At 35.5% G+C, this 27,006-nt stretch overlaps 1 protein-coding gene across 1 annotated transcript in view; it reads right to left on the reverse strand.

The window, feature by feature from the left end:
- Positions 1 to 27,006, reverse strand: part of AP3B1 (adaptor related protein complex 3 subunit beta 1) — a 268,218-nt gene that overhangs the window by 227,646 nt on the left and 13,566 nt on the right. Inside the window, exon 2 of the mRNA XM_059916615.1 lies at positions 5,949 to 6,024. Coding sequence (XP_059772598.1) covers positions 5,949 to 6,024 — 76 coding nt within the window. The remainder of the gene's footprint in view (positions 1 to 5,948; positions 6,025 to 27,006) is intronic.

Raw genomic sequence — 27,006 nt, forward strand, 5'->3', positions numbered from 1 at the left:
CCCCATGGAACTTTAATATGTCAAAAGCCATATTGTCTAAATGTGTTTCTTAGGCAAATACTGAGTAGTGTTTTAAATTCAGACATAGAGCTTCTACTGTGAACATGTAAGAATGATTAATATTCTTTTTAAAGACGTTTTTTTCTTTTAATCATACATTCAGGAAATATTTTAATTTCATGGTCAAAGAATGGTGATAGGTAATACCTGTTGTTTTCTTTTCTAGTAACTAAGAGGAGATCCTTATTTTATTTGTTGTAGCAAATTCCTAAATGAAAACTGGGCAAATGGTATCATATCTGGCCAGCTGCAACCTCCTGCCTTGACCTTCCTTCCTAGGGTTTCTTTGTTGTTGGGACTCTTGATTAAGTGGCCTTGGGTTCATTTTGTAATTTTGCTAGTCATCAGCAAATTCACTTGTATGACATTATTGCCGAATGAGAACACAGTTGAATTACTGTGACTGTGGTGTAGGGTAGTGCCATGGAGAAAACCTTGTTTGTAGACATTTACCTATGTTCATTGACTTTATCTTATTAAAACCAATTACCATTAAAAAAATTGAAATACAGTATTTAATAGTATTCAAAGACAAAATATTTAGAGAAACTATTAGCAAAATAATAGAACTTAAAATTTAACACTGAAAACTACACTACACTGTTGAGAGAAATTAAAAACGACTGAAACAAGAGATAGAATCATGATCACAGAATAAGACAAAATGGTGTTAAAAAGTTAATTCTCCCAAAATTAATCTATAGATTTAATGCAATTCCAATATAAATTCCAGTAGGTTTCTTTTCTTGTAGAAACCAACAAGCTTCTAAAATTTACATGGAAATGCAAAGAATATACAGCATAAACAAAGCTATCTTTTAGAAAACAGGAAGACTTACAGTATTTTATTTTAAGGCTACAGAAATCATGAGTGAGGAATAGGTAAACCGAGAGCCACAAAGATCCATGAACCAGAAGAGAGAGTTCAGATGTAGATCGACAAACACACAGTAAACTGATTTTCACTTGAGGCTGAAATTCAGTGGGGAAAGGACAGTTTAATAACAAATGGTGGAATATTTAGTAACAAATAGAGGAAAATCAGACATGCATTCGGCTCTTAACCTCACACCATACATAAAAAATAATGCAAAATGGATCATAGACCTAAACATAAAAGCTAAAAACAAGAGGGGAAATCTTTGCAATCTTGGAGCAGGCCAAGATGGCTTAAATAACAACTCATGCTATGAATCTAGCTCGACCCTAATAAAAAACCTCAACAGGGGACAAAAAGAAAACTATAATCCAACATCACTTAAATACACAGAAATATATCTACTTGAACTCTACAGGATATATTAAAACCAAGACTAGAACATTACAAATATTTCCAATAAAATCAGAAAAAAGATAGTGTTGTCTTCCACCACCACTACTATTCAACATCATAGTGGAGCTTTATCCATGCAAAGAGAGGAGAAAAACAAATGAGAGATAAAAATATTTGAAAATAAAATATAAATCTGTCATAACTTCTGGACAATGTAATTAAGTATCCAGAAAACCAAGCAAAGAAACCAAAAAACTACCAGATCTAAGAAGAGAGTTCACTGAGAAGGCCAAATGCAAGAAAAGAAAAGTCATTTGTTTTCCTATACACCAGTAATAATTAATTTTGAAAATATAATGAAGGGAACCATTCATAATGGCAACCAAAATTTAAAAGTACACAGGAATGAATCTAACAAGGAATGCTTAAGATTCCCTATGATTAGAAACTATAAAATATAAATATAATGCTACTGAAAGACAGGAAAAGAGGGAGGGAAGGGAGATGGAAATACACAAATTCCACATTACCCTAATCAAAATCCAAAAACAACTTTTAACAGAACTTGACAATTTGATCCTAAAGTTTATCTGGAAGATGAAACTTTTACTTTTTATACCTCAATATTATTTGAAAATTTACAAATACATATTTGTGCCACTTCCATAATAAAATAATTTTTTCCAGATCTATGGAGATATAATTGACATAGAACATTATGTAAGTTTAACGTGCCAACAGGTACATGAAAAGATGCTCAACATCACTAATTATCAGGGAAAAGCACATCAAATCCACAATGAGGTTATCACCTTAAACCTGTTAGAATGGCTATCTCTGAAAAGACAAGAAATAACAAGTGTTGGTGAGGATGCGGACAAAAGGGAAACACTGTGCACTGCTGGTGGTAAATTGGTAATGTGAGATATATCTCACATATTTCTTATACACACACATATACATATATGTGTATGTGTGTTGTGTGTAAAATGGGATATTATTCAGCCATGAGAAAGGAAGAAATCCTGCCATTTTTGACAACATGGCTAGATCCTGAAGACATTATGTAAAGTGACAGAATAACTTTTAATTAATAACCATTTTCCTACACTTAAAAGATCAAACTCCAAATTTACCTTTATACAAACTTCCTAATGAGAGACAGTCTATAACTACTAGACTAACTACTAGTATGGCTATATTTACATTTCTTTTTTTTTTTAATGTTTTTTTTTTCTTATTAGTCATCCATTTTATACACATCAGTGTATGCATGTCAATCCTAATCTCCCAATTCATCCCACCACCACCCCCACCTCCTGATATATTTATATTTCTTTATGATGTTTATTTACATTTAAGTTACATTTATAATAGTCAAGTAGTCTAGATTATGAGAATACCAATTTTTATTTATCAGTTTGAAAGAGGAATATAGAAAAAACTACCAAATACCTCATTTTCATATTTAGTAATTTCAATAGTATCCTCAGATTTAATGCAATAATTTACCTTAATGGAATGTAAAGCCAAAGTTTAATGAAATAATGAAGAGCACTGCCTGCTTTAAATGGACGGCAGTGCAGGACTGTAACCTGCAGGACCGCAAGCTGAAACCATGCAAAGCTATCTTGATAACCAAGTGTAAAACTTACAATGGATCTGTGACTTCTAAAAATTCTGTAGAAACATTTAAAACTCTCTTATTACTGTCAGTCAGAAATGTATAGGAAAATGAAAAACGATAAAATATTTATTTAATATACTGTAACTTAACATTAGAAACATTGAGAATTAACTTATCAAGAGTAGTTGGAATGGACTCACCTTATTCTCATCCTTTAAAGCAGGGGCCCCCAACCGGTACTGGTCTGCGGCCTGTTAGGAACCGGGCTGCACAGCAGGAGGTGAGCGGCGGGCGAGCAAGTGAAGCTTCATTTGCTGCTCCCCATCGCTCACATTAATTACCGCCTGAACCAGTGGTCCCCAACCTTTTTGGCACTAGGGACCGGTTTCATGGAAGACAATTTTTCCACGGATGGGGTTGGGGGCGAAGAGATGGTTCAGGCGGTAACGTGAGCAATGGGGAGGGGCAGCCGAAGCTTAGCTCGCTCGCCTGCCTCTCACCTCCTGCTGGGCAGCCCAGTTCCTAACAGGCCACAGGACCCCTGGCCTCAACCATTCCCCCCCCATTGCTGTACCGCCTGAACCATCACCACCACCACCCACAACCCTACCTCTGTCCGTGGAAAAACTGTCCTCCAAGAAGCCGATCCTTGGTGCCAAAGAGGTTGGGGACCACTGATTTAAAGTACCAAGCAAGTGGGCTTCCCTGGTGGCACGGTGGTTAAGATCCACCTGCCTATGCAGGGGACACGGGTCCGAGCCCTGGTCCAGGAAGATCCCACACGCCGCGGAGCAGCTAAGCCCGTGCGCCACAACTACTCAGCCTGCGCACTAGAGCCCGCGAGCCACAACTACTGAGCCCGCGTGCCATAATTACTGAAGCTCAGGCACCTAGAGCCTGTGCTCCACGACAAGAGAAGCCACCGCAATGAGAAGCCCGTGCACCACCACGAAGAGCAGCCCCCGCTCACCACAGCTAGAGAGAAAGCCCGTGCGCAGCAACAAAGACCCAACGCAGCCAAAAATAAATAAATTAATTTTAAAAAAAAGAAAGAAAAGTACCAAGCAAGCATCTTTTCTATTCCTTGGTAAATTACTCCTTTCTAAGTTTGGATCAGCTTCCAACATTGTATCCTTTGTACTTTCAACGTTGTGAATTATCTCCTGGAGTTCCTCTAATGTGAAGATTTTTGGCAGCATCACTTCCTCTGGCATATCTTCGGCCTTTTCATCACAACTATTTTCCTAATTTATGCTGAAAAGCTTGCCTTACTGAAGTTCCTCGAGCTACATACTTAGAGTCTCTCAAAAAGGGGCAGTGTCACCATTCCCACAATCAGCTATTTCTCTATAACTCCAGTTACACTCTATCTGAATTTCATTTCTAGTGTTATTTTCATTTCCTTGCTGCATTTTAATCTTTGTTGACCAAATCCCTCTTTTAATTAACCATTTTTATAAAATGTGAAGTGGGCTTCTCACTGGGAAACAAGTAGGGACCACTACTGCATGCTTTGCAGTCTGTACACAAACTGAATAACATACACAGCGACCAATCACTAAAAATAACTTTGAAAGAAGTGACATGACTGGTCACTGATCATGATGCACATTTGTTATATACATAGTGAGTTGTGGACTGAAAAGTTAGTGACGAAGTCTGTACATTATGCAATTACTAAGTTAATATACCACGACATCTGAAATTTGAACTGTCTTGCTAGGGGACTGGTGTTATTTAACTAAACTGTGGTAACTGAAATTCAAATACCAAAGTCACGCAAAGCAAGAACTACCTGTCCATGCATTTATATAAATAATAAATGCTATTATTTATATGGTATAACATTAATAAATGAAAAATTTACAAAAGAATCTTCAACATTTGCCCTCATTACCAAATGACATAAATCTGATGCAAGAATCAAGTAATTTATAGGTGTTCTACAGATATAATTAGTCCTTGACTTTTATCTATTTGATTTTCACAACTAACTTTTGAACAGGACATATTCATACCCATAATCATCTTTCATAAATGGGATTTGGATTTTAGAAAGGAGATTTCAAACTCTCACATGGTGGCATTGTCTGCTGGAAAACAATACTGTTTCAGTTGTGTTTACACCCTACTACAGTAGAGTTTATTTGTGCAATTATGCAAATTTACTACATTTTGACCTTATACAAAAATTTCTGGAAAACAAAATCAGCAGTGGTGGTGAAAAATGCATAGTAAGAATAAGAAAGACCGGTTTTACGAATTTAATTCCACTGAGACAAGCAGAACTCTTTAGCATCAGACAGTCACTGAATTAAGCCAGTTTTTTTCCACTGTGAATGTAAACGATCAAATACAAAAAAAGAGTGAGACCAACACAAGTTACAAAACTACGTAAGATTTTGTATATAATCAGAAATTGCACTATATTTAGTTCTCTGACAATGGAACCCTCTACATAATAACATATCAGTCCACTGTTTGAATTTTACATTACAACTGAAACTAGAGAAATGCTCTTACATTTACTAGTATTCATTAGAAGTTCCACACTGATAAACTGAATAAAGCATTTCTATTGGTAGTAATGGAATTTGAAAATCAGAAGAAAGCATGCTCACAATTTTTAGGTCATAGAATGACAAAAAAAAAAAATACTTTAGCTCATTAGTATCCCTCTTTGTAGGAAGTCAAAATGTTGTTGTATGTAATCTTATTTTGTCTTCAAACTGATTAGCACTCTCTATCTGACAGAAGAAATACCTTAATATTAGAGATACGGAAATTAAAAAACAGAAAAAACAGAATAGGAACTCAAGTTTCTGAATTTAGTCACTTCATTACTTCCTCCAAAACATTTTAGACAGGAAATTTTAAGTTAATAATAAAGGGTAGATTTGGTATTTAACATATTCTTTAACATATATTTTTAATATATCACTACTTGTCATTTATCCAAAAGTCGAAATGATCTACTATTTTACCTACCCCAACAATCCGTTTCATAGCATCCAATTTAGCAGAATCTTTGTTGCTCTCTAACATTTGCTTTAGATCTTCATTCCTATACAAAAGAAAAGAAAAAATTACATATTTAGATTTTTACATTACACAGGTATTAAAACATATAATTTTAATAATATAAGAATTAGAAATAACCTGATGCACAATGTTACATTACTACTTTGTTATTTATAATTAAATATATATTTCTCATCTAACTCTACCAAATAATATCAAAGTGCTATGTTGTCACAAAGCCCATCAATAAAACAAAAATATAAAACTGTACCTCAATTCTGGGCAAAATATCAACAATCAGAGGCATACAGATTCTCTCATCCCAAAATTTCTCTTGTATAATCATCAGAAAAAAAGAGATAATAAAAATTCTTGAATCAGCACTAAAATATTTTCATAAGCCAAAATGTAAGATCTTTCGGGACTTCCCTGACGGTCTAGTGGTTAAGACTTTGCCTTTCAATGCAGGGGCTGCAGGTTCCATCCCTGGTGGGGGAGCTAAGATCCCACATGTCTCGGGACCAAAAATACCAAAACATAAAACAGAAGCAATATTGTAACAAATTCAATAAAGACTTTAAAAAAAAATGGTCCACATCTTTAAAGAAAAAAAAAAAAAGAACCAATAGCAGTTATTTCTGCTTAATATGACTTCCCCCAAATAAACTGTTATTCAAAATAGAAATGCAAAGAATTCCCCATAACAGGAAAAAAAAAAAATGTAAGAACTTTCTTCAGAATATGTCAAGAAAGAGCACGGAATGAAGAAAAGCTATGTGTCATTCACACATCCTTTTTTCTCCCTAGCTCTCAAAAACAAAAAAACATAAATCTGTAGGGAAACCCACATGGATACTCCCTAATTCAAAGAATTAAGTTAAGGCAATTTTAACATGTAAATGAGAGGATGAGGTAATGAACCAGAGCAGTTAGTGATAAGGATGAAAATGTAGGACAAATTCAGGAACTTCTTGGAAGTTGAAATCAGTGGGATGCAGTGACTGAATGTAAAGGATAAGACGGGCACTCAATAAGGATGCCCCCATTCCCGGCTTGGATAACCAAGCAGATGATGATGTTACCAAGTAAGATAACTTTGCTGAAGTGGTAGACATTTTCTCCTTTCCAAAGCTGCTTGCTATACAAACACCCTTAAAAGATAATTTAGAACAAAAACAATCAATGCCTTCATATAGAAGGGCTGCAAAAAGGAGAAAAACCCACACAGAATTGCCTCCCAATATTTTTTTTTTGTCTTACAAGTGACCTGCTCCTATTCTTCAAAGTGAGTGTTCCCCCCAGCAATTAAAAAATTCCTCCCAGCAAAAAAAAAAATTCATAATTTGTAATATCTAATCATTTTTCCTTCAACACAGAAAAACAGAATTTTTTAAAGTTATTATATAGCTAGACAAAGAGTTCTTAGACTTGACACCAAAAGCACAGTCCATAAAAGGGAACACTGATTAATTAATTTCATCAAAATTTAAAATTTGTTCCAGGGAATTCTCTCTTAAGAAGAAGAAAAAAACAAATTACAGACTGGCAGAAAATGTTTGTAACCACATATATGCAAAAAACTAGTATCCAGAATATAAAAAGAACTCCCAAAACTCAACAGTAAAAAAACAACCAATTCAATCAGAAAAGGGGCAGAAGACATTGTTACAGACTGAATTGGTGCCCCCCCAAAGTTCACATGCTGAAGCCCTGACCCTCAATGTGACGTTACGTGGAAATAGGGCCTTTAAAAAGAGGTAGCTAACATTAAATGAGGTCATAAGGATGGGATTCTAATCCAAAAGGACTGGTGTCCTAAGACAGAGAGTGGTGCACATGCACAGAAAAAAGGCCATGTGAGAACACAGTGAGAAGACAGTCACCTGCAAGGCAAGGAGAGAGGTCTCATGAGAAAACAAACTTGCCAACACCTTGATCTTGGACTTCCAGCCTCCTGGAAGAACTGTGAGAAACTATGAGAAATAAATTTAAGCCATCCAGTCTATGGTATTTTGTTATGGCACCCTTAACAAACTATTACAGATTCTGGTAACAAGAAGTGAAGTGTTCATGTAATAAATACCTAAAAATGTGGAAGTGGCTTTGGAACTGGGCAACAGGTAGAGGCTGGGACAGTTCTGAAGTGCATGTTTTTTTTTTTTTAAACATGCCTTGAAGAGACTGTTGGTAAATATATGGAGTTAAAGGTGATTCTGATGAGATCTCAGATGGAAATGAGGAACATATTACGGGAAACTGGAGGAAAGGCAATCCTTATTATAAAGTGAAAAGAACTTGGCCCAACTATGTTCCAGTGTTTTGTGGAAAATAGAAGTTAAAAGTGATGAACTTGAATATTTAGCCGAGGAGATTTCTAAGCAAAGTGTGGAAGTCACAGCCTGGTTTCTCCTTACTGCTTACAGTAAAATGAGAAAGAAAGATAAATTGAAGGAATTGTTAAGCAAAAAAGGAACTAGAACTTGAAGATTTGGAAAAGTCTCAGCTTATCCATGTTGCAAAAATCAAGCAAGTGTCTTCAGAAGAGAACACCAGAGAACACTGAAAAATCATTTGATAATGAAATCACGGATGCCCCTCGTGGATTTAATCAGACATCTCAGCTGAAACCAGGAATAGAGATGGGATTATACCAGCAGAGACACTACCAGTTTGGACTAAAAGGAAGAGTTGGGACAAAACAAAGGAAAGCTGGATTCTACAGGACAGGACAATGTGAGGACACAGAGAGAAGACAGACATCTGCACGCCAAGGAGAGAGGCCTCAGAAGAAATCAAACCTGCCAACACCTTGATCTTGAGTCCCAGATTCAAATGTGAGAAATAAATGTCTGTTGATCATGCTACTCAATCTGTGGTATTTTGTCATGGCAGGCCTAGTAAACTAATACAGACATCAACAAACAATTCACTGAAGGAGATAAACAAATGGCAAAAAGCACATGAAAAAATATTCAACTTAATTAGCCATTAGCAAATTAAAACCACAGCAAGATATCACTGCACACATATCAGAATGGCTCACTTAAATAAAATAATGGCAACACCAAATGATAGTGAGGATGTGGAAGAACTGGATTGCTCACATACTGCTAGTGGGCATTGTAAAAGGTTATAGCCACACTGGCAGTTTAGCAGTTTCTTACAGAACTAAACCTGCAATTACCATACAAGCCAGTAATTGCACTCTTGTGCATTTATCCCCAGGAAATGTTAAATTTATAGTCACGCAAATATCTGTATTCAAGTATTCATAGCAGCTTTATTCCTACTAGCCAAAATGGAAAAAACCCTTCTGGAAACAACCCAGATGCCCTTCAATCAGTGGATGGTTCAACAAACTGTGGTACACCCACAGCATGGAATACCACTCAGCAGTAAAATGAAACAAGCTATTGACATCTCAACAACTCTGATTAATCTCCACAGAAGCATACTGAGTGAAAAAAATTAATCCTAAAAGGTTACGTACTGTATTACTCCATTTATACAACATTCTTGAAATAACAAAATTATAGAAATGGGCAAAGATTAGTGGTTGCTGAGGGTAAGGACAAGAAGCAGGAAGCATGGATATAAAAATACAACACAAGAGATCCCTATGGTGATGAAACTGTTGTATCTTTACCTTTGGGGTGGCTACATGAAACTAGAGATGTGATTAAATGGGAACAGACTACCACCCCAACACACACACACAAATAAGTACAAGTAAAACTGGAGAAATCTGAACAAGACTGGTGAAGTATGTCAATGTAAACATCTTGGTTGTGATATTGCACTATAGTTTATCACTGAAGGAAACTGAGTAAGGGGTACACAGGATCTCTCTGTATTATTTTTTATACCTGCATATGAATCTACAATTATCTCAAAATCAAAAGTTTAATTAGAAAAAAGTTATATGACAATTACAACTCATTTATAAGAAGAGAAGCCAATTTTTAAAAACGGTCAAAAAATTTGAATAGATATTTCACACAGTAAGATTAGGAATACCACTAAGTACATGAAAAGATACTTAAGGTCATTAACTATCAGAAAATGCAAATTAAATGAGATACCATTACACACCCATGAGAATAGATGAAAGACAATGACAATAACAAATGTTGCCAAGACTATGGAGCAACTAGAACTCTCACTCTCACACACTGCCAGTAGCAATGTAAAACAGTACAACCACTTTGGAAAACTGGGAGTTTCTTACAAATTTAAACATAAACCTACTATGTGATCCAGTCATTCCACTTCCCAGAGAAATAAAAACATATTTCCACATAATAACCTAAATGAATATTCATAGCAGCTTTATACATATTAAAAAACTAGAAACAATCTAAATGTCGATCAGCATAATGTGATTTAGCCATACACTGGAATACAACCCAGCAATGAAAAAGAAATAACCACTGTTACATGCAACAAGATGGATGAATTCTCAAAATCATTATGTGAGTGAAAGACACCAGACACAAAAGAGCATAATTTAATTCATCTAAAGTTCTAGAAAATGCAAACTAATCTGTAGTGATAAAACCAAGATCAGTGGTATCATAGGCAAAAGGAAAAGTGGACATGAAAGGGACATTAAAAAATTTCTTATTCTATAAGAAGATGGAAATGTTCTGTATCTTCTTAACTGTGGTGGTGATTTTACAGGTGTATACATCTGTCAAAACTCATCTAATTATAATCTTTAGGTGGGTAATTTGTCGTATGCAAATTATACCTCCATAAAAATGATATTAAAAAGTTTCACAGGGGCTTCCCTGGTGGCGCAGTGGTTGAGAATCCGCCTGCCAATGCAGGGGACACGGGTTCAAGCCCTGGTCTGGGAAGATCCCACATGCCGCAGAGCAGCTAGGCCCGAGAGCCACAATTACTGAGCCTGCGCGTCTGGAGCCTGTGCTCCGCAATAAGAGAAGCCGCGATAGTGAGAGGCCCGCACACCGCGATGAAGAGTGGCCCCCGCTTGCCACAACTAGAGAAAGCCCTCGCACAGAAACGAAGACCCAACACAGTCATAAATAAATAAATAAATAAATAAATAAAATTTTTTTAAAAAGTTTCACAGTGTTTTATTCACGTGTAAGACACTAATCCTCCAAAACAAGACTAAAAGTCATATATCTATTTCTGAGAAATACATTATTAAGGATGAGATAAGCCACATTTTCATACTCTGAAATTAGAGTATCACATTTAAGTTTCAAGCTTAACACAAGAATTTATTTATTTATTTATTTATTTATTTTTACAGGTTTTTTTAAATGTTTTGGTTTATTTTATTTATTTACTTTTGGCTGCATTGCGTCTTCATTGCTGTGCGTGGGCTTTCTCTCTAGCTGTGGTGAACAGGGGCTACTCTTCGCTGTGGTGCACAGGGGCTACTCTTCGCTGTGGTGCATGGGTTTCTCATGGCGGTGGCTTCCCTTGTTGCAGAGCATGGGCTCTAGGCGTGCAGGCTTCAGTAGTTGTGGCACACAAGCTCAGTAGTTGTGGCTCGTGGGCTCTAGAGCGCAGGCTCAGTAGTTGTGGTGCACGTGCTTAGTTGTTCCGCAGCATGTGGGATCTTCCCGAACCAGGGATTGAACCCATGTCCCCTGCATTGGCAGGCAGATTCTTAACCACTGCACCACCAGGGAAGTCCCTTATTCAAGAATTTAAATCACTGAATTTTATTTTAGGACATCAAAGGAAAATTCTCTTAAATGATTGTAAGAAAATTGATAAGAAACTAAGACTGTAGTATTACCAACAGTAACTACTTGTACTGTTTATTAGTTTATGATTAGCAATTTTTAAGTTTCTACAACAAAGTCTCCAGAAAAGAGACTTAAAAATTTACTCCACATAGCTCCTTCCTGCAATATGGTTCAAGCACACGCACACACGCGCACACACACACACACACACACACACAAAAGTATCAGAAGCCCTTTCATCTCAGCTTAAGCTTAAAAGTAGGTGACAAGAGCTTCCTTGACTACTCCAAATAGACAGCCTTGACAAAAAAGCTTTACTTTGTACATTTTACAAATTTAGGCCTAATGTAGGCAAGTAAGCACTAACCAATAATGAATGACTGATCATGTGTTATTATGGGCTGAGTTGTGTCCCTTCCGAAATTCCAATGTTAAAATCCTAACCCCCAATACCACAGAATATGAATGTATTTGTAGACAGAGTCTTTAAAAAGGTCATTAAATTAAAATAAGGTCAACATGGGTTGGCCCTAATCCAATAGGACTGATTTTTTACAAGAAGAGCAGATTAGGACAGATACACAAAGACGAAAAGATGATCATGTGAGGGCACAGCAAGAAGGTGGCTATCTGCAAGCCAGGGAGAGAAGCCTCAGAGGAAACCAACTCTGCCAAAACCTTGATCTTAGATTTCTAGTCTCCAGAATCCAGGGAAAATATATTTCTGTTAATTAGGCCACCAAGTCTGTGGCATTTTGTTATGGCAGTACTAGCAAACTAACACATAAGTTAAATGTTTCAAACTGTCATGGCAGTAAAAAATAAATAAACAAACAAATGGAAGCTAAGTATATTTTTCCCAAAAAGAGTAGAGGCAATGGGATTTACTATGAAAAAAATTTCCCTTTCTTTCCAAGTAGCTCATAAAATTAAATGCAATGGTGACCACTAGCAGGACACAAAAATAATTAAATAATTACAATAACTACTTTTCTCTAATTAAAAATACAGCTAGAAAATATATAAATAGTAAGATAGGAACATATAAGAACTACATCCGAGGATATACATCTACCAAATATAAAATACTATAACTGTTCTCTGTAATGAATTCAGAATCCCTTCTTAAAACTTGTTCTTTCACATTGCACTATTAACTGAAAAGGAACAAAAATCAATGAAACCACAAATGAGGTTTTTTCCCCTCTAATTTTTGTTGTTTTCCTATTTTACTTACTGACCATGTAGACTTTTACGAATGAAAAAACAAAAACCTAAATGAAACTTTTAAAAACTTTGAAGGAATAAGAAAGTGAAAAAAGCTGAAGTAATTAGATAAGAAGTAAATAGAAAGAAAATGTGACCACACATATACATGTCAAAAAAAGAAAGAAAATTCATTTTCTCATGTCTGATCCCTTTTTTCCCCAAGAGTGTTCCACCAATCTTCCCCACCAGTGTTATCTGGAGAGAGAAGTGAGCAATGAAGAATAATGAAGTGTCAATTTTTAGGACATTCCAACCTCTAACCCCAGGTGCAATCGTGTTCATGGCCTAATGGAAACTTGGTTTGTTCCTCTAAAGCTCGAGATGCCACAGTCCCCTTCCCAACCATCTTTAGGTCCTGACCCACTCTCTCAAACTAAACACAAGAAAACACGAATTCGATATATAAAGCCAAAGGTTTTGCTCTTCATGTTTAACAGAAAAGATGGTCTTCAAAACCAATACAAATATCTTTTGTGTTAACTCGCTAGAGAGCTAATAACTTTGAGGTTCAGAGAAAAGAGACAAGAAAATCCTAGGCACTGTTTCAAACTGATGTAATATTCAACTTCTCAAATATGTCATAAACACCTACTGAAAATTCTGATATAAACTACATATCTCTACACAAATTCCTCTCTGCTTGTCACCAAAACAGTAAAGACTGGGTGGAAGTTAATACCATAACACCTAGTTTACCCTCAAAATATGTTCACTTGTATTGAGCCATTTTAGGTCTATATCCTTCGTTATATGGATTCAAATATGGCCTATTAACATGTATTACTACATTAATCTTAGAAACTGAGAAATTCTTTTTGCTAAACATCAGAAGAGTTGATTCAAAATAATACTGAATTAGTAATATTTTCATTAACTCTTTACCAAAAACCTATATGTGTTTCAAGTATTGTTTTTTAATTTACCTAGTTCTTCATTTACCTATTTATCTGTAGCTATCCAGCTTTGAGCATTAAAATACCAACTTTATTTTTACATAAGTGACATCTTGTGGTGTTAAGCGGTATAACTTTTCCTTTCATGATCAAAATATGCGTTTTTTTATAGTTTCAACGACCAGAGAAAAATATGTAACTGGAAGGTTAAAGGAAATCTTACTATTACCAAGAAGTCACTTTTACTTCAGTACCAGTATAAAACAGCAACTATAATCGAAAAGCAAATTTTTACCAGTTACCTTTCAGAATTTAAGAAGTCGCAGGGTTTTTACATTGTATAAATTACCTCTTTTTAAAAATATCTGTAATTCATAACTCATTAAAACCTTCTACTCCTTTGAAAGGCAGTGTAAATTAAGGGGAATATTAACACTATGTAGCACTGTACACTATCTCAGTGCTTCTCCAAGTATGATCTGAGAAAGACTGGTCCAAGAACCATTACCAATCCACAAATTTTTGTTACTAATACATAAGGAAATATAAAAAGAAACTGAGAGCAAGCACTTAGAGCAATTCAACAGTGTAATTTTATATTTTTGAATCTAATAGAAAATTGGGGCTTGCATTTTGCATGTTTTTTTCCATTTCATTTTTCTAGCAATTTATTTTTTATAGTATTTTACATAAGTATCCATCCATAATGGATTGGAAATTTTTAAAAAAGGCCCTTCACCAGTTTGAGAGCACTGCACTACACAATTACTTCCTTCTCCCTCAAAAGAATCACCAAAATTTGTGTACTACAGAAAGCAACACCTGAAATTTAAATCCAGGAATGATGGATAAAGAAAAGTGATAAGGAATAGTGACAAATAATTTCCTTATTTAAAAATCCAATGCAAAAATCTCATGAGTACTTTTTTTGGCTTTTTCTCACTTTAAAAAAAAATTTTTTATTGGAGTATAGTTGCTTCACAACATTGTGTTAGTTTCTACTGTACAGCAAAGCGAATCAGCTATACATATACATATATCCCCTCTTTTTTGGATTTCCTTCCCATTTAGCTCACCACAGAGCACCGAGTAGAGTTCCCTGTGTTATACAGTAGGTTCTCATTAGTTATCTATTTTATACATAGTATCAATAGTGTATATATGTCAATCCCAAGCTCCCAATTCATCCCACCCACCCCCCTTTCCCTCTTGGTATCCATAGGTTTGTTTTCTATGTCTGTGTCTCTATTTCTGCTTTGTAAATAAGATTGTCTATACCAATTTTTTCAGATTTCACATATATGCGTTAATATATGCCATTTGGGGACTTCTCTGGTGGCGCAGTGGTTAAGAATCCACCTACCAATGCAGGGGACACAGGTTCGAGCCCTGGTCTGGGAAGATCCCACATGCCGCGGAGCAACTAAGCCCATGTGCCACAACTACTGAGCCTGCGCTCTAGAGGTGGCAAGCCACAACTACTGTTTCTGCTAGAAACAGCAGAAGATAGAATTATTGAATGTGAAGGCAGGTCAAGAGAAATTATACAATTTGAAGCACCCAGAAATAAAAGAATGGAAAACACCAAACAGCACATCAGAGACACGTAGAATATGGTCAAAATATCTAACATACTTTTAATTAGAGTACTAAAAAGAGAAGGAAGAGAGAAAGAATGGGACAAAAGCAACATTTCAAAAGTTAATGGCTAAGGGCTTCCCTGGTGGCGCAGTAGTTAAGAATCCACCTGCCAATGCAGGGGACACGGGTTCGAGTGCTGGTCCAGGATGATCCCACATGCCACAAAGCAACTAAGCCCATGCACCACAACTACTGAGCGTGTGCTCTAGAGCCCACAAGTCACAATTACTGAGCTCACGTGCCACAACTACTGAAGCCCGCGCACCTAGAGCCTGCGCTCAACAAGAGAAGCCACAGCAATGAGAAGCCCATGACCACAATGAAGAGTAGCCCCCGCTCGCTGCAACTAGAGAAAGCCTGTGCACAGCAACGAAGAGCCAACGCAGCCAAAAATAAATAAATAAATAAATTTATATTAAAAAAAAATTAACAGCTAAGAGTTTTTCCAAACTGATGAAAGATGTAAACCCACATATTTTAAAATCTTAAGAAAACAGGAAAAACATAAAGAAAACTACATAAGGCCTAGCATAGCCAAACTGCTGAAAATCAAAAGACAATGAGAAAAATCTTAAAAGCATGTAAGAAAAAAAGACATTTCCTTAAGGAAAGGGTCAACAAACCTTTTCAGTAAAGGGCCAGATAGTAAATATTTTAGGCATTACAAGAGGCCATACCGTCTCTGATGATTGCAGAGTAAAATCAGCTATGTACAATACATAAGTAAATGGGCATGGCTGTGTCCCAATAAAACTTTATTTATACAAATGGGCAGACCATAGTTTGCTAATCCCTGTTTTAAAAGGACCAACAATAATACTGAAAGTCAACTTTTCAACAGACTTTATAGAGGCCAGAAGACAATGAAATGACATCTTTTAAAAGCTGAAAGAAAAAAAGGCCAACATACAATTCTATACCACTGAAAATATCCTTCAAAACTGAAGGTGAAAAAAAGTGGTTTTCAGACCAATAATTGCTGAGGATCTGCTGCCAGGACATAAAAGGATATGATTTCAAAAGGAAGATAAAATAATTCAAAATTTATATGCAATTTGTATGTATTCTAAATTTATAGCTTCCATCTATAAAGCAAAACCTGATAGAACTAATAGAAGAAAGACATGTATCCACAATCATGATTGGCAATTTTAACACACCTCACTTAGACAGAACAAGCAGGTAAAAAATTCAATAACGATGTAGAAAATCCAAACACAAATAACCAACTTAACCTGACACGCACAGAACTATATCCAACAACTGCAGAATAAACATTCTTTTCGAGTGCACACAGAACATTTACCAAAATAGACTATACGCTGGATAAGATCTTAAATTTCAAAGGTCTAAAATCATATAAGGTATGTGGAATCTAACTAAAAATCAATAACAGAAAACTAACTAGAAAATGCTCAGATGTCTGGAAAGATAAGCAACACACTTCAAGTGACCTACGGGCCAAAGAAGAAATCATCAGGGAAATTAGAAAATATTTTGAACTGACTAATAAAACTGCAACATTTCACAACTCATGAGATATGGCAAAAGCAGTACTTAAAGTATATTTATATTTCTAAATGCAATATAAAAGAAGAAAGATTGAGTATCAATATTCTAAGCTTCCATTTCAGGAAACTAGAAAAAGAACAGCAAATTAAACTCAAAGAACAAGTAAATAAATAAAGGATAAGAGGAGAATTCAATACAATAGAAAGCAAACTAAAATAGACAAAAATCAGCAAAACTAAAGGATGGTATCTTTCAAATAGGTTGTTATGAAGACTTAATGAGATCACTGTAAAGCACTTATCACTGGGCCTAGCACATTCATTTATTCAGTATCTACTAGGTTCCATGAACTGTTCTAAGTACTGGGACTTACATTCTAAGTGAGAATGCAGTGGGGTGGGACAGAGGCGACGGGGAATGACAGAAACGAGTGAAGAAGGAAGGAACAGGGAGGCAAGGAGGGAAGAGAGAGGGAAAGGGAAGGAAAACATAAAGATAGAAAGACAAAATAAGTACTATTCAAATAATTAAAATAGGGTAACACAATAAAGTAATTCTGGGCAATCACAAAACACTTCTATGGGTAAAGGTGATCAATTAAGCTGAGATCTCAAATGACAAGGAGCCAATCACAGGAATTTTGCAAAGATACTATGGCAGGAATAAACATGGATATATAAAGACCCAAAAGAAGGTCTACAAAGTGTCTATAAATGTAGACTATGGTTGTTTTCTCAAGTACACTAAACACACAATAAATATTAGTTGACAGAATAAATGAACATAGGCTATATGCTAATCGTGTTCCTTAGAGGGATACACAAAAACTCTTAAGGTTTCACTGGATTCTCATTGGTCATGGGCCCCAATAAAGATTAAAAACTAGGCATACATCTTCCATGTATGCATACCATTTGTGCATGTTCTAAAAACCATAATGCTATACATATATCACAAGAAATCTCCATATTTGTCAAACCCTTTACCAAAACCCTCAGCTACTTATCCTGTTGGCAGCCAACAGGAAGTAGATATTACTTTTGCTTAGGATATAAGGAATACCTTCTAGAATGTGACTATTCATCCTTAAAGTTTTAAAGGAAATGTCACAGAGCCACTCAGCTACTTGATTTATAGATGCTGAGACAAAATACTGGTTTGAACAGGCAAATGTTCTTTATCACTGTTTAAGAGCACCATAAACCAAAGATGCCACTTTCGGTAAAATATTAAAAGATTGCGGGAGTCTCAAAAGCCATTAAAAATTGATAAATATAAACACAGAAAATTTTTAAATTTTGCACTAAAAATAACTGCTATAAACTAAGTCAAAAAACACGTAAAATGAATTTGGGATTCATCTCATAGGAGGACTAATTTCCTTAAAATACACAGGGCCCTTAACTAATCAGTAAGAGCTGATCCAATAGGGAAATGGACAAAGGACATTTGAAAGTATTTCACTGAAAGAATAAACCAATAAATATGAGGGGGAAGACTTAATGCACTGACAATTATAAAGACTCAGTGTAATAACATCTTGCACCTATAAGACTGGCAAATATTATGAAATTTGATGGTACCCAATATTGGCAAAGGTGTAAGGAAAACAGACTTTACTGTTAGTGGAGGGAGAAAACCTCCACTAAATTACCTTACCTATCTCTAAGGTAATTTAATAAGATCTATCCTAATTAAAAATGCAATAAACTCTGACCAACAATTCTATCTGTAGGAATTTTTCCTACAAATAAATTCATACAAATATGCAAAAATTTATGTTGCAGTATTTCTTATACTCAATAACAAGTGAAATTAATCAATCAAATACTCATCAAAAAGAGAACTAACTAAATAAAAGTAATACTGGGAAATATTACACGGAAATAGTTTCATATGCTGATATGGACAGGCCTCCAAGATATGTTAAAGGAAAAGCAAAATACATAGAGAATAGGATATGTATTATCATTTAGTTTAAAAAAAAATTCTAGAAGGATACACAAGAACTTTTTCATTGTGGTTATCATGGGGGGTATAGGAATGGGGGATTTAAACACTTTCTCTATTACTAACTAGCCACTAACATGCTTTCCATTTATGACATATAATTAACTTATTTAACCACCTGATAGTGGTATTACTTTCTAAACACAATTTTCAAGTATACCACCACAGAATTAGGGAAGAGCAGAACAAGGAATGAAACTTGAGTCTTGTTTTGAAACCAACATTCTTCTCATTTATCATATTGCTATGAACTTCTAAAGTTGAGTATATTAAGAAAATATTTCAACTTCCAAAAAACAAAAGTCTAGGACCAGATGGCTTCACAGGTGAATTATATCAAACATTCAGAGAAGAGCTAACACCCACCCTTCTCAAACTCTTCCAAAAAATTGCAGAGGAAGGAATACTCCCAAACTCATTCTATGAGGCGACCATCACCCTGATACCCAAACCAGACAAAGACACTACAAAAAAAAGAAAATTACAGACCAGTATCACTGATGAATATAGATGCAAAAATCCTTAACAAAATACTAGCAATCAGAATCCAACAACACATTAAAAGGATCATACACCACGATCAAGTGGGATTTATCCCAGGGATGCAAGGATTCTTCAATACATGCAAATCAATCAATGTGATACACCATATTAACAAATTGAAGAATAAAAACCATATGATCATCTCAATAGAGGCAGAAAAAGCTTCTGACAAAATTCAACCCCCATTTATGACAAAAACTCTCCAGAAAGTGGGCCTAGAGGGAACCTACCTCAACATAATAAAGGCCATATACAACAAACCCACAGCAAACATCACTCTCAATGGTGAAAAACTGAAAGCATTTCCTCTAAGATCAGGAACAAGACAAGGATGTCCACTTTCGCCACTATTATTCAACAGAGTTTTGGAAGTCCTAGCCACAGCAATCAGTGAAGAAAAAGAAATAAAAGGAATACAAATTGGAAAAGAAGAAGTAAAACTGTCACTGTTTACAGATGACATGATACTTTACATAGAGAATCCTAAAGATGCCACCAGAAAACTACTAGAGCTAATCAATGAATTTGGTAAAGTTGCGGGATACAAAATTAATGCACAGAAATCTCTTGCATTCCTATACGCTAATGATGAAAACTCTGAAAGAGAAATTATGGAAACACTCCCATTTACCATTGCAACAAAAAGAATAAAATACCTAGGAATAAACCTACCTAAGGAGACAAAAGACCTGTATGCAGAAAACTATAAGACACTGATGAAAGAAATTAAAGATGATACAAACAGATGGAGAGATATACCATGTTCTTGGATTGGAAGAATCAATATTGTGAAAATGACTATACTACCCAAAGCAATCTACAGATTCAATGCAATCCCTTTCAAATTACCAGTGGCATTTTTTACAGAACTAAAACAAAAAAATCTTAAAATTTGTATGGAGACACAAAAGACCCCAAATAGCCAAAGCATTCTTGAGGGAAAAAAATGGAGCTGGAGGAATCAGACTCCCTGACTTCAGACTATACTATAAAGCTACAGTAATCAAGACAATATGGTACTGGCACAAAAACAGAAAGACAGATCAATGGAACAGGATAGAAAGCCCAGAGATAAACCCATGCACCTATGGTCAACTAATCTATGACAAAGGAGGCAGGGTATACAGTGAAAAAAAGACAGTCTCTTCAATAAATGGTGCTGGGGAAACTGGGCAGCTACATGTAAAAGAATGAAATTAGACACTCCCTAACACCATACACAAAAATAAACTCAAAATGGATTAGAGACCTAAATGTAAGACCAGACACTATAAAACTCTTAGAGGAAAACATAGGAAGAAAACCCTTTGACATAAATCACAGCAAGATCTTTTTTGATCCACCTCCTAGAGTAATGGAAATAAAAACAAAAATAAACAAATGGCACCTAATGAAACTTAAAAGCTTTTGCAAAGCAAAGGAAACTACAAACAAGATGAAAAGACAACCCTCAGAATGAGAGAAAATTTTTGCAAATGAGTCAATGGACAAAGGATTAATCTCCAAAATATATAAACAGCTCATACAGCTCAGTATTAAAAAACAAACAACCCAATAAAAAAATGGGCAGAAGACCTAAATAGACATTTCTCTAAAGAAGACATACAGATGACCAAAAAGCACATGAAAAGCTGCTCAACATCACTAATTATTAGAGAAATGCAAATCAAAACTACAGTGAGGTATCACCTCACACCAGTTAGAATGGGCATCATCAGAAAATCTACAAACAACAAATGCTGGAGAGGGTGTGGAGAAAAGGGAACCCTCGTGCACTGTTGGTGGGAATGTAAATTGATACAGCCACTATGGAGAACAGTATAGAGGTTCCTTAAAAAATTACAAAAAAAAAAAAAAAACTACAAATAGAACTACCACACGACCCAGCAATCCCACTCCTGGGCATATACCCAGAGAAAACCATAATTCAAAAAGATACATGCACCCCAATGTTCACTGCAGCACTATTTACAATAGCCAGGTCATGGAAGCAACCTAAATGCCCATCGACAGACGAATGGATAAAGAAGATGTGGTACATATATACAATGGAATATTACTCAGCCATAAAAAGGAACAAAACTGGGTCACTTGTAGAGACGTGGATGGACCTAGAGACTGTCATACAGAGTGAAGTAAGTCAGAAAGAGAAAAACAAATATCATATGTTAACACATATATGTGGAACCTAGAAAAATGGTACAGATGAACCGGTTTGCAGGGCATCTGCAGAAATAGAGACACAGATGTAGAGAACAAACGTATGGACACCAAGAGGGGAAAGTGGCGAGGGTGGTGGTGGTGGTGGTGGGATGAATTGGGAGATTGGGATTGACATGTATACACTAATATGTATAAAATAGATAACTAATAATAACCTGCTGTATAAAAAATAAAAATTGAAAAATTCAAAAAAAAAACATTTCAAGAACTGTAAAATAATATAAGTATAAAATCCGTAGCCTAAGACACTACAATACTTCCTCCCTAATCTATAATTGACCACAAGAAAACTGCTGCATTCTTTTTTCTCTTAAATTCAAAATTTTTATGAAAAGACAACTGATCACTGGAACCATAATAAACACTAATTCTAACTATTCTCAGTAGTAGTTTAAAACATCTGTGATACACTTCTGTATAAGTCAAAATAAATTTTATTTTCACTGACATTACTTTGACTATATTTGGTTAACATTATCTCATGTAGATTCATCAGCTCAAAATTAATTAGTATTACAGAATAGTGTATTCCATCCAAACAATTCATCTTTGTTGGCTCAATGCCTCACTGCTACTGGCATGCCACTGTAATAATAGGCATGGTGCCACAGTAACAGATGGGCATAAATACAGACATGCCAAAGAATCAGTGTGTGCATCAAGTTTGAGTATTAGTATTAGATTTTCCTCCAAGAAATTCATAAATTATAGTAGAATAATATAAGTTTTCTACATCTATGTTAATAAGATATGCCAACTCAAAGCCAGATTAATTTCTAAATCCTTAAAAAAAAAAAAAAAAACTTTCCAAGGCCACAGAAGGCAAGTTTTCCATCTGATGAGTTTGGATCAGCCTTTTGTATAGGGAATTGAGGAAACCAATATGCAATCTCTACCTTAGATCAGCTTTGTCCCTGAAGCACTTCAAAATCTCAGTAAAAAATTCAGTTTTTAAGAAGTCACTTGGCACTGTTACAAGATGAAAACGTTCTGGGGATCTGTTGGACAACTATGTGAATATACTTAACACTAATGAACCGTACACTTAAAAATGGTTAAGATGGTAAATTTTTATGTTACGTATGTTTTTTTATCATAATTAAAAAGTCACATGGCCCTGTCAAGTTTCCTGATGCAGGTAATGTAGGCCTAGAAACAGAGAAAAGGTCCTACAATGTCCTACTTGACAGGAAAAAAAATCTAAAAATGCAAATCACTGAAGTTTACATGATTATTTAAATTTTGCCATCTGTTGAACAACTATTGTCATTTTCAAAAGATTTATTTCCACATATGGTTTTAAATTTTTGAAATATAAAACATATGATATTGACCAGATTATACTGAAAATTTTTATAATTTTTACCACATTAATGAAAAGTTTTAAAATACTAAGAATACTAAAGAAAAGAGGGGGAAAAAAATCAGTTGTGGTCACTATTATCCAAAATCATTTGCTAAGTATTGTACAAGATTCCAGGAAAGATGGCTATGTGTGTGTGTGTGTGTGTGTGTGTGTGTGTGTGTGTAAAGAAAAACTATCTCTGACTTCCAGGAACTTAACCACATTTTCTCTTTAAAGAAATGTGCAAGCATCCAATCACCTTGGGAAAACCAATCTGTTATTTTATACTTGTTGATATTGACAGATAGGCAGAAACTACAAGAACTATGAATTTTTAACTTTATTTACTTTTAATTAACCCTAGCATTTCTATAACATGTAATGTTAAATATAAGGCATCTGTTTTTATTTTATTAAAGTACATAAAAAGTGTTTGTAAAATTCTCACTGCCCCTGAAGGCTTTGAGCTCAAATATTCAGAAGTGTTCCAGACTTCTGGATATAAAGACCTAGGTAAAATTTCAACAAAAATTCTGGGTAATGACCCAGGGTGGCCCACTTTTTTGTCTGCCAAATAAAAATATAACAAAAACTACCCTCTTCATAAAATAAAGTAGAAAGGATGTTTGCAGTAGCCATTTGTATTCCTTTTGTTATCTGACTGCTCACATTATTCTGGGCCAATATTACAGTGACCTTTTCAATAATCACAAACATATCTCAAGAAGAAATTTTTGACAGAATTTGATTAAATCTAATGAAAAGTGCAATTACTTAGTCACAGACAACTATGTATATTGCTCCCTCACATTCTCAAATATACATTCTCAAATACATAATAGCCCATATCTCCTCCCCCTGAAAGCCAAAGTTCTTTGGAGAAGTGCTCTTCCTTTCCTCACTTCTCTCCCACCTGTCAATCCTCTGCAATCTGATTTTCCCTAACACTGCTGTTACCACCACGATCACCAACCTTATCAGTAAATCCAAGAAACACTACCTCTGACTTTAGTTTACTGGGCTACTCACCAGCAGCTGGCACTGCTGACCACTTAACTCCTTCCTGAAACCCTCTCTTCCTTCAATTTCTGTTAAAGCAAAACCTATATAAGTCCCTCTTCTTTTAGGAAAAATGTACTCCTTCTCTAAGAATAGACAACTTTAAAGCAACAGAATGCCTATCAGCAAGACTGATGGTTAAGCAAAAAGTTTAAAACAAATATATATTTTTTCATTTATACTATCTATAATCATTATTCCCAAATCCTTGATAACCACACAGAAGAACTGGCCTAGTGCTTATTAACTTCATTTATTTTTATGTAGTACACATTAAAGATACTATATGATTTTGTAGTTTCAAGTACTTGTGAAATATAATTCAGAAAAACATAGTCAAATTTAACAATAATTTGAAAATTAAAAACATAAAGCAATGGTTAATGTGAAAATTAACAATGATTCTAAACTTTTAAGTTGAGAAAGTACATTATATTAAAAACAAAACTTTTAAAAAGCTCAATTGATCTTAATGGTGTTAAAATAGTATTAATAATAATTGTGCTTATTATGTATCAGGCACTGTTAACTGTTTACATATGTTAAACTTTTAGTCCTCACAATATTTCAGTGAGTGCAAGTACTATTACCATCCTCATCTCCATTTTTCAGATAAGGAAACCAAGCGCATAGAGTGGTAAAGTAACCTGCCCAAGTGCCACTTATTAACTCTGTAACAAGTTTTCATACCCAGGCAGAGTAGCTCCAGAGTGGGTGTGCTTAAGCATTATGCCATACTGCCTCAGCAAACCACAATAAACAACTTTATCTGCCATCTTCCTCCTACAGAAGTAGGAAGTGGGTCTGACCCTTTTCCTAAATCTTAAGCACAATGCAAAAGCTCTGTTTGTATAATGAACTTCAAGCGTTTCCCCAAACTTCATTCTCTCTTCTTGGTCTTCTAAGTGAGGTTCAATTCTCCCACTCCCTTCAATGTTAACTTAGTACAAAGATTCCTCCTTGGCCTTCTCCTCACATATCACACAACTTCCCCTCAATGGCTTCCGAAATCATCTATCAATTGATAACTCCCAAATCTATATCTCCAACCTAGGTATCTCTCCTGAGTACCACACCCATGTATCTAATGGCTTAATGGACACCCAACTATCAAACTCAACAGGTCCAAAACGGAACTCAACACTTTCTTTCCTCACTCCAAACTTGCTCTATCTTCTGGGTTTCCAATATCACAGAATACTTCCACCATTCACATAGCTGACCATTCCAAACACTTAGGTGCAGCCAGAGTGATCTTTCTAAGATATAAATCTCACCACATTGTACCTCTACTTAAAATCCTTTGGTAGCTTCTTACTGTGCAAACCTTTATGATAAGTTCAAATTTATGAGCATGGTATACAAGACCCTTCATAATATGGACCCTGACTATCTATCAACCATCTTTCACATGTCCCAATTTCCCTCCAACTCTGTGCTCCAGCCATACTGAACTTTTCCTATTCTTTAAATAAGCCCTAAATCCTTGCATCTAAACCAGCAGTGTCCAATAGAATGCTCTATGATGACAGAAAGAAACATTCTTTATCCACATTATCCAATATGTTAACTTCTAGCTACACTGAGCACATAAAAATGTGGCTAGTGTGACTCAGAAACTAAAATTACTTCAATTAGTTTAAATTTAAATAGTTACCTTTGGCTGGTATCTACAGTATTGAACAACACAGCTCCAAACCAAGGTATATGCTATTCCCTCTGCCTCATGTGTATACAGGTATGTGTGGAAAGCCCTGGTCAGTGCTAACACGTAACAGTTAGTATTGACTCTTCTGTTAGGTTATTCCCTTTGTTCTTGTAGTTAGTAATTAATAAGGTCCCACCCTATACAAGACACTATTTAAAACAAGACACTATTTTCTAATAGTTTAGTGGTTCTTCCAAGATAGTGGCTTAATTACAATTTGCCCTAAAAGGACTATCACTTTAAGAAATGAACAGACTCCACATATTAGTAAGTGAAAAAAGCAAATTACAATATTACATTAAAAAAGTATATAGCTTTGCTTTAAAAATACACAGTATATAGGCAAAAAAGACTGGAAGGCCTGTATCTTTTTAACTGATTCTCTATGGGTATTAAAATTAGGGTTATTTAACTAATCTGTATTTGCTAAATTTTCTATAAGGAAAGAGGGAAATCAGTCCAGTGATTACCTTTTCCCTGTTGCATCATCAATTTACTCCTTCCTCTTCATAACCTAACATTCCCTTCCAGATACCATTCCATTTCTTTGCTCCCCTATACAGTAATACATACTAACTACAACTCTCCTTTCTCTCTCTCTTTTTTTTTTTTAAGATTTAATTTTATTTATTTTTGGCTGCGTTGGGTCTTCATTGCTGTGCCTGGGCTTTCTCTAGTTGCGGTGCGCTGGCTTCTCCTTGCGGTGGCTTCTCTTGTTGCGGAGCACGGGCTCTAGGTGCGCAGGTTTCAGTAGTTGTGGCGTGTGGGCTCAGTAGTTGTGGCACCCGGGCTCTAGAGCGCAGGCTCAGTAATTGTGGCGCACGGCCTTAGTTGCTCCGCGGCATGTAGGATCTTCCTGGTCTAGGGATCGAACCCGCGTCCCCTGCATTGGCAGGCGGATTCCTATCTACTGCACCACCAGGGAAGTCCCTCTCCTTTCTCTCTTGAACCCACTCCAGTCAGGCTTTCAGCCCCACCACTGCACCTAACCTGCTTATCAGGGTCACCAAAGACCTCCAAGGTGACAAATTCCAAAGCCACTTGTCAGTACTGTAATCACCTTACTTGACCCTATCAGACAGAAATGCTCCAGGAA

Source organism: Balaenoptera ricei, chromosome 3 (genome assembly GCF_028023285.1).
Source record: "Balaenoptera ricei isolate mBalRic1 chromosome 3, mBalRic1.hap2, whole genome shotgun sequence".
Taxonomy (NCBI): Eukaryota; Metazoa; Chordata; class Mammalia; order Artiodactyla; family Balaenopteridae; genus Balaenoptera; species Balaenoptera ricei.